This window comes from Athene cunicularia, assembly GCF_003259725.1.
Source record: "Athene cunicularia isolate RWA chromosome 11 unlocalized genomic scaffold, athCun1 chr11_part1, whole genome shotgun sequence".
NCBI classification, from domain to species: Eukaryota; Metazoa; Chordata; class Aves; order Strigiformes; family Strigidae; genus Athene; species Athene cunicularia.
In genome coordinates, this window is record NW_020799113.1 from 16,984,937 (window position 1) to 16,998,130 (window position 13,194).

Sequence of the window (13,194 nt, forward strand, 5' to 3'; positions counted from 1 at the left end):
ACAGCGAAAAATCCAGGCCCGGGTCGGGGGGGGCCGGCCACCTCGCACCCCGCAGGGGCGCGGGCCTGCGGAAAGCGCTGGGTTGCCGCTCCTTGCCAGTGGGCGTGGGGGAAACAAGGCTCGCTGAGACACACTTCAGCTCATTAACTAAAGCAAGGCTTGCTGAAATACATTTTTAGCTCCCTAACTAAAACTAGACCCTCGCTTGCCAAGTTTTTACTCCGTATGAACCTTTCATAAAAGAGGTTGGAAGCGGATGCGGGAAGGGGAGTGACTGGGTTTTACAGCAGTCAAACTACAAGTAGTCAAAAAAATGAGGCTTATTTCATCACACAGCATAAAAAATGAATATTGATTACTGGCTTGTGGTTTCACCTGTTAGCACAGAATAGCTTGTAATAAATATGGGGAAAGTATTCATATAATAGTCACTAAGTAACATATTAGATGCTTTTAGTATCTATTGATAATAAGAACAGTAAATAAATTTTAAATGCTTTAGTAACTTGCCTACTGAAATTGTAGTTCTTAAGCATTCCAATACTTCAAGTGCATTTGGTGGTATTAATGTCAGTAGTCAGTCCTGTGAATGTATTCACTGTGTTCCATGTTCTTTTTATGCAGTTACCCTTTATGTTAAAGGGACAAGGAGAAGTGAGAAAATTGGAAAAATACTGGGAAAAGGATAACCAGTGGCATATGTTGTTCAGTTTAAGCTCTATTTATAATAATGTAGGCTCTGCTGTTGACTTTATTACTACTGTTACAAGCTTCTGACATAAAAGGGCAAACACTAAACAAGAACTTTTTTAAAAGATGCTGTGTACTTCGGGACCACCATGTACAAATTTGCAGTTCTTAATAGATGGATGAACTAATGTGAGAGGATGTAGGTTTGGAAGTGGAAACTGCAAAAGGATGGCCTAAGAGGCTGGAGTAGAAACATGAACAAAAGTTTGTTGAGTTCTGTCTGTGGAGGTTAGAAGCAATCTTTCATCCCATTTCTCAGCTCTGTAATGCTGGGTTTTAGCAGTTTTGCCAGTTACTCCAGTGCAAGCTTCTTGATGACAAAGGTGATAGTGTTTTAGTTATTGATCCAATATTCATCTCAAGCTATGAAAGAAAGAAGATTTAAAAGCAATGGGGATAGATATACTGATTATAGAAGCATGAAGTTACTACTGATGGCTCTACTGTAAGTATATATGTTACCTAAGGATGCTTTTAAAAACCATGGCTGACATACATTTTCTTTTCCTAAGAGACTTTCTGGTAAATACTGCATCACCGAGTACACACATACATCAGTGAGTAGTTTAAAACACACACTAACTTGCTGTTAAAGTGAATTTTCACCAAATGCTACAGAACTTTCATTGCTTACTATTCTAATCAGTGTCTGTTTTCAAATGTGCTGTTTTCTGCTGTCCAGTCCTGACCTGTGAAGATTCATTGGGTTTTAACATAAACAATTTTTCTGGGTTATTTGTATGTTTGAGAAAGTAGGCGCTCTTAGGGAGTGATTTGCTGAAACTTCTTATTGTAAAATACGATGTTTTTTTGATGTATAGAAATGACTGTCATTGTAAAAACACCTGCACTGAGCTTAGCTTCAGTTAGCCATGACATGGGCAGTGAAGGCCAAACAAACAAAGGAGAGGAAGGAGTGATTGTTGGTCACTCACTCGTTCTGGATGAAATGTTCTCATCTTGATTCTAGTTAACTTTTCATGACCTTTTCTTCACCCTTCTTGTGTATGTGACATGTTAAGATAAGCTTTTTAGGAATTACTGCGATGAGGATGGTAGAAGGGTTTAGGAGTATCATTTAGGGAGGTATTCTAAGTGCTGGTTTAACACAGGTGTTTGGGAGATGGGAGAAAACCACACATTGCTGCTCTGGAATCACAAATGCTCAAGAGGATTGAGGGGTGTATGTAAGGCTGCATTATACTGGCCTATACAAGCCTGAGATCGTTTTGGAGCCCATATGAGAGGGGATACAGAGTTGAACTTCCTGACTTACCAGGCTGGCATCTAGACCCTTAATTCCTCACTTGTGTTCAGTTTCATCTCTGAGTAAATGTCTTGTGAGCTAAGCATTCACTCTTAGTCTCTCTAGAAACTAAACCCTTTAAATTAAAAGGGAAGTTCACAAGATTAATCCTATTCTGTATATGGCAAATTTGCCATCTGATCTTAAGGAATAAAGAAAGAAGGAATGCTGTTTAAAGGAATGTTGTCAACATAATGATCACTTGTAAAGGTGTTAGACAATGTTTAATGGTCACAAGATGCAGGATAACTTGTTCTCAATTTTTTTATGTAATAACCCCACTTGCAGTTGCAACCTGTGCTTACCCAAGTAACGGAGGAGGAAGTAGAGTAGTAGTTTGCAAATACGGGGTGTTGCTTGTGTATGGGTAACTTCGTTGTGCTCCCCAAGTACTAACAAAAATACTGATTCTAGGAATCTCAAATCTGAAAACAGATGAGCTGCTTGAATACAGCCTGAATACTATTGGCTGTAGTTGTGGTGACAACAGATCTCAGATTTGCAGAGTCCCTTAACTGGCTCAGGTGAAGTGTGGTTCTGTGAAACAGCTAAGCCGATCTTACAGCTCATTAGCGCTCCCCCAGCTTTCCTTGTGCCTGCTTATTGGACGCTCTGTGGAGTCAGTTGTCTTGCTAGAGCATGAGAAAATTAACCTGTTGAGGAAGAATTGATTAATTTTGTAGTTGAATGACCTTAACAGAGGAGCTGGCACAAGGAATGTGGAGAGTGGCACCACTCCACTTGCATTAGGTTATTTTTTTAAACTGGTTTGTGCATCAGTAAATGGTGCCTTAGTAGCAGGAGCTACTATGCTGAACATCATGTTTATGTGTACCAAGGGACCAGACTGACATGGGTAGTAACTGACAGCAAAATACTGCAATGCAGTTGCTCAGTTTTCCCTGAGATTTAAATAACAAAGCATCAAAGGGTATTGTCTAATAGTGCTACTAAAAAAGAAGAAACACAAGGTAAAAGTAAAAACTTATTTTCCAGACTCCTGCCTGAAGGCTTGATATCAAAGAGACAATGCTTATTAAAACGTAAGGTCTTGGAGTTCCTCTCTCAAGTATTCCTGGGGAAAAGGAGACTACTTAAGATACTGAATTGCTTTCATGCCTTTTTTTTGAGTTTCCTGTTCAGCCAGGACCCCAGATTCATAACAGGAAAATCTCCTTTAAGAACCAGGACAATTTACTGAATACCTCTAGTGACAATATCTACTAAATATATATATATTCTGTGTAAGTACTTCTGGATATCTGCTTCACGTTTACAGGCAATTACAATATTTTTGTACTTCTCCTATCAGTTTGGTTATATATTCAACACTTGTCTTCTAATTCTTGCAATACAAAGTTCCTTTATTTTGTGGCCGTTACTCCTCCTTCTTTTTCTCATATAGTCCATCAATAATCACTGCGTATTATCTCATGTCTTAACAATTTTGGGAGCTGATAACCTGTCCTTATAAGATCAGCGGCGGATTCACTGAACTCTACCTTTTAGAGCTGACTCAACACAATTACTATATCAATGTTCTGATACCTTCTGCAAACAATTTGTTAGGTACTTGGCTAAAGTTTTCTAGAAAGACACCTAAATTAAGTTTGTTAATAATTGATTTACATGCAAACGAGGTTTGCCTGTGAATTCCTGCTCACTGCTAATTGAGGTGTGTGTGTTTGTATGGTCAGCTGGCTAGATATCAGGAGTGATTTAAATGTTTATGCCTCATGTGATCTGAGGTATCTATAAGTATCATGTGAGATGTTGTTTGCTTTCTTGTTCCTAATTTTAAACACAAGCCTTTTCTGTGGCAGTCTGTCATTGAGTCTGTGAGCCATGTTGAGACATTCTCCTTGGAGAACCGTGGCCAGAGTTTAAAATTAATTTTCCAGAAAACTTGGTTCATTTTAAAGGAAGGCTAATTTATAGAACCAAGAAGATAAGTATTTAAGGACATTATACCAATTAAAAATTAATGATAGTTGATACATATCCAAAGGTGTTTGCATTTCAGATGAAAGTACTAAATAAAGGATCAGCTGATGGCTTTATAGGTACTATTTTTGTTTTCTAAATGAAATTTAAGATCCCTGTATTCATGGCTCTTCTTGAAGACCCTTTTCTCTTTGATTCATGAGCAGTATTAAGGCAAGTCACTTTCCAGGGTGCAATCTGATTAATGTCTTTGGCTGCAAACTGTGAATTGGTCATTAAGGTTTAAGGATAGTGATAGACAGGAGTATCAGTGTATCCTAAAACTATTGTAGTTCCCAGACTTGGAAAAGTCTGTATCCTCTTTTAAACTCTCAAATGAAATTTGTAATTGCACTTTCCATAAAGTTTAATCAAACAAGAACACATCCCAGAAGGAGACCTACTAGTTTTGTCAGGTCAGCTGAGACAAAAAGCCCAGCCAAGGATACCATAACAGTGGAAGTGAATTTGGATTATCACTGTATTAGAATGAGTTCTGTTGGGATTACCATCTTTGTGAAAAATGAGCATATGCTAGAACTAACAGATCATCAAATTTGATGGAAACACTTTTTTTCTGCTGAATATGAATTCTCATTATATTTCCAAATGTTGCAGTTCAAAAGTCAGTACATGTATTGCAGAACTGCAAGTTAGGGAAGCAAGGGTACTGCTTGAGATTTTTCTTGGACATCCAGTTTTAACTAGTGCAGATATATTCTGCAGAACTTCACTTGCCAGTTAATTTGTACATTTATGGGGCCTCTCTGCAGGGTTTAAAAAGTAAGAACTCTTTATAGTGTTTCCAGGAAAACGGCTTAGAAACTACAGATCTTGATAGATGAGAGGATAAGGAGAAAAATTGCTTACAGATTACTCTGCTTGGAGGTGCTTTGTGTGTATGGTCTGAAAGCAAAGGGAAATGTGTTGGGTTTTGGTTTTTTTTTTTTACTGCTTTCAAATGCCATCACAGAAAATTCAGAAAGGTATGTCTTTATCTTACAGAATTAATCTTCAGTGTGATCTTTTTTAACCTGTTACTTATCAAAAAGCCACTAAGTAGTTCTCCAGCCAAAATGTAAATCATTAACACTGTTAAATTGTGTGGGGTGAGGACTGAAGATCTTGCATGTTTCTTTCCATAATCTGAAAAATCAAAATTTGCATTTTGTTCCCTATAGCTTCACTGTGAACCCTCTTCAGTTTGCATAATATACTTTAGGAAATAAAACACTAATGGTAAATTACAGTGATTAGCAGTTTAACTGTTAATTGGAAATATAAACATGAAAGTAACTTTTTTGGTTAATCCCTGTTTTATAAACAAATAGACATCACACCTGTACATGAAACTTTATTTTTCAAGTCCAGTATTATGTGGTAAAACTTGCCCTTATCTTTTGTTTAGAATTAGATAAAATTACCACTTTTCAACTTGTTCCTTATCATCCTTTGAGTCAAAATTAGTACATAATGTTTCTCATCTTCTGCTCTGAACTGGACACAGGAGCATAGCCTCTATCCTCAAGAAACTTGAGGATAAAATACCTTAACCTAATGAAACTTGCAGTTAATCTAAGATCACTCCATTAACTCCAAGTGAGACCTTGTACAGTTCCCTGCTTTCTGTACTCTTCTTGATAAATGTATTTGGATTATAATCTTCAACTTCTTCAGTTCTTCTTCAGTCTTCCTACTCTGAGTGGGAGTCCTTACGATTATTTGAGTGGTGTTTGGAAACCTCATTAAGTTCTTAAAACCCTCATACTTTGGGTGTTTGTCTAAGTCTTTGAAAAGTGTCTTTGCTGGAATAACTTGATTTTTACCCAAGTAAATGAGATTCCAGGGTAGACCAGAATGTCACATTTTTACTTTGTTTTGCATTGAAATTGAAGACAAAATCAACCTGTTCTGTCCTTGTGCAACTGGCCAGCCATGAATGATTGATATAAATAGAATTACATTCTGTTCCTTTTCTAATTAAAAGCACTGATACAGCACAGGCATGAGACTGTGGAATAAGCTGTTCCTTTGTAGTTCTATAAGCAATAACTAAACAGCATTTTGTGGGGCTTCAAGACTGAACTTCAGTAAATTTTTTCTAGGGTGTGATGCAATACTATAATCTTCCTTACTATGCTTTCCAGTATATCGGAGTCCTTGAAATATGACCTGAAATAAACTGTGGTCAGCTACTGGGTCTTTTAACGTTTCACTTGAGACTACAAAAATAAAACCACTAAAAACATAATGCGAAAGTAGGGGTAGTTAATAAAGAAATCCTGAGGTATATCTTTTTTGGTGGGGCATAATGTACTGTGGTTGAAGGTTGTAAGAGTAGTTGTCCAGGTCTATAGTCTGAAGTTCTGTCCCTTTTTTTTTTTTTTTAGTTTGCAATAAGCGTTTGAAAGCATATCTGGCTTTCCAGTTAAATGAGGTGTTCCACTAAAAGATATTATCTCTTTCTTTAAGCCACTGCTAAGTATTGGTGTTTTATGAAACTTAAACTGTTTTGATGAAATAATTGCCTGAAGTGGCCACAAAAACCCAACAGTAAGAGTAGGTCTGCATTAAAAAACTTCGAACTTAAACATTGACAAGTAAACAGGATACAGTTATACACGCCCCAGAAAGGCTGGGGTGTGTGGAGCTGGAAGGGGTGGGGGGACCCTTAAGTGCTTGACTCCTAGATTTATCTAATACAGAGAAACATTGCAGTTACTTAAGTATAATTGCGTTTCGGTTTCTTGAGGGAAAAATGATTAAATATAACAATGTTAAGAAGCTTCTTTGGAAACTTGGTGCTGAAAAGCGCAAGAGCATTTTTTTAAGCTTAGTTCTAACTTAGAAATAATATTCTTGTCTCCATCTAGTGTTTAAAAGAAGGGAAACTAAAACTTCATCAAAGGAATACTGGCATTTAGTATGTGCCTTAAGAACAGTGAACTTCAGAGAAGATGCAAATACAGGACCCTTCCTTCCAAGTATTACTGATGTACTGTATCAAAAAAAAAAGTGAAGATAAAACTTATTGCATCCAAACCTGAATGCAAAGCACATGAAACCATGTATTTGGATGATTATGCTAGCCAACTAAATCCTGTGAATCAAAAATGTAGTTGGAGGTGAAGAAGTGAAAATAAACATAAATGGAGCTGCTTTCACTTTTCACATTTTTTTAATGTCAGATTGATGGTTTGCAAACAACTGTTTACAGAGAACAGAAAGACTTGCACGTGCACCTGTAATAATCTGAGGAAAAAATTATTTCAGAAAGATTCAGTTTGCACTTTAAAACACAGATAACTTTGAGACCATCTGGTTTTCATACCTATGCCCTAGCATGACCTGTTCCTATACAGTCTGCTCTTTGAAGTTATGAATTGTTGATCCAGAATTATTCTACATGGTGGCTCTCCATCTAATGATTTTTGAAAATCCAAATATTTTCAGTGGAAAATGTGCATGCAGTACTTTGTTCTTATGTAATATTTTTTTTATCCAGTAACAAAACTTAATGGTATCTCTGGATGCAGTGATACTGCATATGAGGGCTACAGCATTAAGATGTGTATATTCTCATGTAAAATGTTATATGCTTTAATTTTAAGTGTCTCATTTTTATATCTTTCAGTTCCAGGGGATTTAGGTAATCAGTTGGAAGCCAAGTTAGATAAGCCATCAGTAGTGCATTACCTCTGCTCTAAGAAGACAGACAGTTATTTTACGCTCTGGCTGAATTTAGAATTACTTCTGCCTGTTATCATTGACTGCTGGATTGATAATATCAGGTGAGACCACAAACGTTGCTCTTTGCAGTTATTGCCTTTCCTTAGACTGACATGCTTTGTACAGAATGACCACCTTAAACTTTCTGTTCTGATTCAAGACCAGTGAGAGAAATGACCTGGAATTTTGCTAGGTAGAATAATGGGACGGATCCAAAGATGTGGTGCTGTTGCATCTGAGGTAGCTGTTCATTTCTGATGGAAAACAGAGGTTCTCTTTCTTCCACTTTGTCTCCTACTAGTTATCTAGTGTTGGTTTGGGCACTTATCAGGCACTTCTGTAAGTTTATCTAAAGCAGAACATCATCCGCTTTTTTGATGAGTTAAGCTTTGACGAGGCAAGGGGGAAGGAGGTACTTTGGGCACCTCGTGGGGGGGGGGACGGGACGGGACGACACGGGACACACGACACGGACGATGGGATGGGATGGGATGGGACGGGACGGGATGGATGGACAGCCAGGAGGAATGTGAGCTTGCCCTTTTGCTGGCAGTGTCATTAGCAAGCAGTCTCACAGGCAGCTGAGACAGATGGGGTCCATCAAGGGCAGTCTGGAAGTCTTTCCAGAATTATTTTGGTTTAAAACATTACCTAATTTAAAGCTTCTAGACTATTTAATCATTCAATCTGCTTCATTAATATTCCTGTAAAAAGTCATATAAATATCTCTCTGAAAACAATGAAATATTTAGCTTGTGCAGTTAAATATTGTACTGGTATGTTGCTCTTTTATGTGAATATAGTGAGCTGTAGTGAAGTTGTACCTCTGCTTTAAGTCTTGCTATATATGCCTTACACAGGTTAGGGAGACTTGGTGTGTGAAGATTTGAGTATCAGTTAAGATTCTAAGACTTCTGATTGCAAGTTTTTACCCTAGAAGAAACAGCAATTGTATTAATATAGTATTAAGAACAAGTAAAAAACCCCCCAACAACAATAATTAAAAAACCCAACCCTGACTCAATCCTCCAAATCCTTCATATTTCAAATTGATTTTAAAAGTATCTACAAAACACTCAATAGCTCTGTGTTTCCTGAGGTTATTAGTCAAGAAATGTCAAGTACTCCCTTAATCTGGTATAGATGTTCTAGTTAAACAGAAATGAATTATTTTTATTTAGGAGAATTTTTCTGATATCTGATTTTACAGGTATTTTATCTTCTACTCCTGCATTATGTTCTTGACAAGTTTTCTCCATTGTGTGGCTTAATGCAAAGTGAAATGTTTCGAACTATATAAAGTAGCTTATTGTAAAGCTGAAGTTCAGACACAATTCTGTATACTTGGTTTTATAGAGAAGTCTCAGATTCTACATGTAAAGCATTAAACTAATTAAAATAATTGTTTGATTGTATAAACTTTTAGCCATTAGAGTACTCCTACCATGTCTGCCTATTTGTGTGTGTTTTGTTTTTTTTTCCTTCTGTATAATAGTACTTAAAGTTCTTGTTACTGCACTCAGACTATAAGAGTAGTTGAGAGCTGTCATGTGGTAATACGACATGTTTCATGTTTTTCTCTCTCCTTTTTTTCTTTCCCCCCAGGCTAGTATATAATCGAACAAGTAAGATTACAGAACCCCCAGATGGAGTGGATATCAGAGTCCCAGGTTTTGGGCAGACATTTTCCCTGGAATTCCTTGACCCAAGTAAAAGGAGCGTTGGTATGTACAAGCTGTGTCTGAAGTGCTTTGTCACTTGTAGGATTTTTCCAGCGTGCCTTTACACAACAAGCTACTGAAATGTGATTTCAAATTACAATTGTGTTTAGAAGTAGAAGTAGTTTTTGTTTTCATTGTATTGTATTATTTTATCTGTTTGGCCTGATACACTGAGACAAGCTAATTCCATGTTATTTAGTTTTGTGCCAAATTTAAGTTCTCTGGCTGACACCTGAAAATACAGAAAATTCTGTGACTGGAGCTTGACAAGCAAAACAAAAATAAAAATACTTAATTTTAGCTTGGTCTGAGTAAGATGTCCTTTGGCCTTAGGAATGAATTAATAAGAGGTTTTAATAATGGTATTCCCTTACTTTTGGGGGACAGCAAGCATAGCTCATGTTGTTTAACATGCAGCTTTCTAGACTGTCAAAGATTAAGATTACAGTTTTAATGGCTGTATATATGGTATCAGAGATAATGCCTCCAGAACTTACTTTTGTGATCATGTCTGACAGCTGCTTCTAATGCTAATGTTTTCACTGCTCTGTTTCTCTTATTTGATGTCTACAGGCAGTTACTTTTATATGCTGGTGCAGAGTCTAGTAGATTGGGGCTACAAACGGGATGAAGATGTAAGAGGAGCACCTTATGACTGGCGAAAGGCACCAAGTAAATAACGTATTGTTACTTGAACAAAAGTTTCTCTTCCAACCAGCAAATAATGTTTTGGGTCTCTTCTCCTATTCCACCTGTACAATTAAACTTAATTTTGACTAGTTCTTGGAGCCTGAATACCCCCAGACTCAGATGAAAGCTCTGTGGTGTGGTTTCTTTTTTTGCTTTAAACAATTTGTTACTTAAGACTTGCTTAAAAACAACAACACACCACCAAAACGCATCCTCATAAAAAACCACCCCTCCTGTGTAATACTGGAATTTCTAAGCTCTGCATTATTAATTTGACAAATGGTTTGAAAAAAAGCGCCTTTTAAAGAATTGTGTTGAAGTTCAGCATTCACAGTTAATAATTATAACTATGTAACCTGTGTATGTTTACTTTAGATGAGAATGAAGACTATTTTGTGGCCCTCCGCAAGATGATAGAGTTAATGTATGAGCAGTATGGAAGTCCTGTTGTCTTAATTGCCCACAGTATGGGTAATATGTACACCCTCTACTTCCTCAACCATCAGACTCAGGATTGGAAAAACAAGTACATCAAGGATTATGTGTCATTAGGCGCTCCATGGGGAGGAGTGGCTAAAACTCTGCGTGTGCTGGCTTCAGGTAGGTAATTTGAGACCTTGCAATGTATTTTGTTAGTAGTGCAAGGTACTAACTAGACTGTTAACTGTAAGATTGAGGGATGAGAGTTTAAGATACTATGAAGTTACAAATAATCTTTTCATAAGCGGTGGCAACTTGATGTTTCAAGCCCTGTGACCAGACTGTCATTCTTCATGTTCATGGGAGTGGACTGAATTTTGTTAGATCCCTTAACCAGGAGCTGTGTCCCCTCTTGACCTCTCCTAACCTCTTTTCAGCAAATTGTTGTGTCATCTGCTGTTTGGCCTGGTGTCTTCTATTTCTGTCACTTCAGCCTCCAGCCTGATTGCTCTCTGTTCTGCAAAGCTAGTAAGGACTCCAGAGCATTCAGTAGTTTTCTTTGATTAAAGATCACACAGCTGCTTGAGGTTAACATTAAGGGAAAATTGCAGACATGTGCAGTGGGCACTGCTTCACCACCAAATGCCTGTCAAAAGTTCTAATGCTTTTAGTTATAACTTAACTAAAAACTTATAACTAACCAAAAGTTATAAGGAAAGTGATTCTTGGAGATCTTGGTTTTAGTATACTGGATATGCCTGAGACTAAAAAAAAACAAGTAACTGCAAATGACTGATGGAAGAAGTTAATTCACTCCATGTGAGACCATAATTATTTCATGTGCTTTGACACTTATTTCATGATGTTTCTGGCTTGTTTTTTTAGCTTGTTTCTACTTGTTAGCTTCAGATATCGCTATTTTCCTAAACAAAGCTGACATTAGAAACAACTTAATCGAAATGCAGAACATGCAGCAAGTGCCAGCCATGCATGGACAGATCAAAGAATGATTTGCTTAGCAAAGGCATTTGATTCTGAATAGTAGTGCACAACTCAGTTACTAATTAGGAAACTTAAACTGGATGTTTGTATTGAGTTATACATTGTTAAATCTATTGCAATGGCACCTTAAAAATGGATTTATCTTTTCTGGCAAGCTTTGACAAATTTGTGTGCAGGAAATGAGCAACGTTAATTCCACATGATTACATAAAATTCCAGTCCCAGATTTTTGTTGGATTAAACTTTTGTGCTTCATATATTGTTTATCCTTTATAATGCATCTCATCCAAAGTGGCTAGCTATACAAATGCATAATGAATAGTTCAGTTTCTATACTCTGTTTTGGAGCAGAAATTTAAAAATCATGTAGGAAAGTTAAATGGACAGAACATAATATCAGAATGCACATTTTAGGCTATTTCTGTCTCAAATATCTGTAGTAAATCACCGCCATCAGGCATTAAAACTTGGATTACATTAGTCAATTAAAGAGTTTCTAAAATTGACACTATCAGATTGCTAGTATACAGAGGAATTGTTGCTTTAAAGAAAAATACTGTGTTGCTGCAGGAAAGACAAGGCAAGCTATGAATGCATTCTTTATGCTTTCATTCCTGTTTATAATATGGTAATGGATAGGAACTTCATGTCCCAAATAACAGATGTGTTATCAAAGTGGTAAACAGTACACAGGTGGAACTATTTTCTCTAAATCTAAACTTTCTGCTACTTAAGTGCTTTGCAGGATCAGTATTTATATCATTACAATTCCAGTGCCAATAAAGGGAGGATGTTCTGCCCCCTACAGCAAGCAGACACGAAGTTCACGTGGTGGTTTGGTTGGTTGGGTTTCTGTCAGTTTTAGATGTTTGCTGTGTCTTCCTTAGACCTAATATTTTGTTCACTATTATGTTAGTGTTGCACCTGCTGACTTAAGCGTGGTCTTGGCTGTAAAGTACTTTCATACTTCAGAGAAACAAAGGATTTGATAAGCATACTGTAACAGTTCTGTAAGAGAAGGCTGGAATAGTAACATACTGTGTTTGATTATTCTACTGGAAATTTGTACACATTCCTTTCATTGTTCAATTCAGAACTAGAGCTTGCTTTGCTGAAAACTACCAAGTAGTATTCAGTAGCTTAGTGGTGTGTGTGCACAGTTAAGTATTTATACCACACAACATGAAACACATTTCCCAGGACCTTTGTGATTTCTTGCTGTGCTCTCAAGTTTCCTTTTTATCGGTTTCAGTTATATTAGCAATGTCTCCATATAGTTCTCCTAAAGATGGCATTAAAGACTGTGCTTTAGGGCTCCTTGCTGAAGCAATAGCGCCACCTTACGGAATAGAAAAATATACTTTGCTATTTCAAGAATAGCAGTTTTTGATTTGGTATTTCAGTGTTTATTTATGGTGTGATTGATGTGGATCACTACATGCTGTAACCACCTGGACCTAATAATGGAAAATCTGATTCAAGGTTCACCTGATGAGAATTGAGGTGTGTCAGCCATTGTGATAATAGGTTTGATCAGACAGTCACCATGAAAATAAACTCAGATCTGTCTCAGGGCTTCCCCCCCCCCCCCCC

General features: G+C 37.1%; 1 protein-coding gene across 1 annotated transcript in view; it reads left to right on the top strand.

Annotated features, from left to right (window-relative positions):
* Positions 1-7,595: 7,595 nt before the first annotated feature.
* PLA2G15 (phospholipase A2 group XV) overlaps positions 7,596-13,194 on the top strand; it is an 11,232-nt gene continuing 5,633 nt past the window's right edge. The window contains exons 1-4 of the mRNA XM_026856814.1: positions 7,596-7,830; positions 9,374-9,492; positions 10,063-10,161; positions 10,555-10,779. Coding sequence (XP_026712615.1) covers positions 7,607-7,830; positions 9,374-9,492; positions 10,063-10,161; positions 10,555-10,779 — 667 coding nt within the window. The 5' untranslated portion in view covers positions 7,596-7,606. The remainder of the gene's footprint in view (positions 7,831-9,373; positions 9,493-10,062; positions 10,162-10,554; positions 10,780-13,194) is intronic.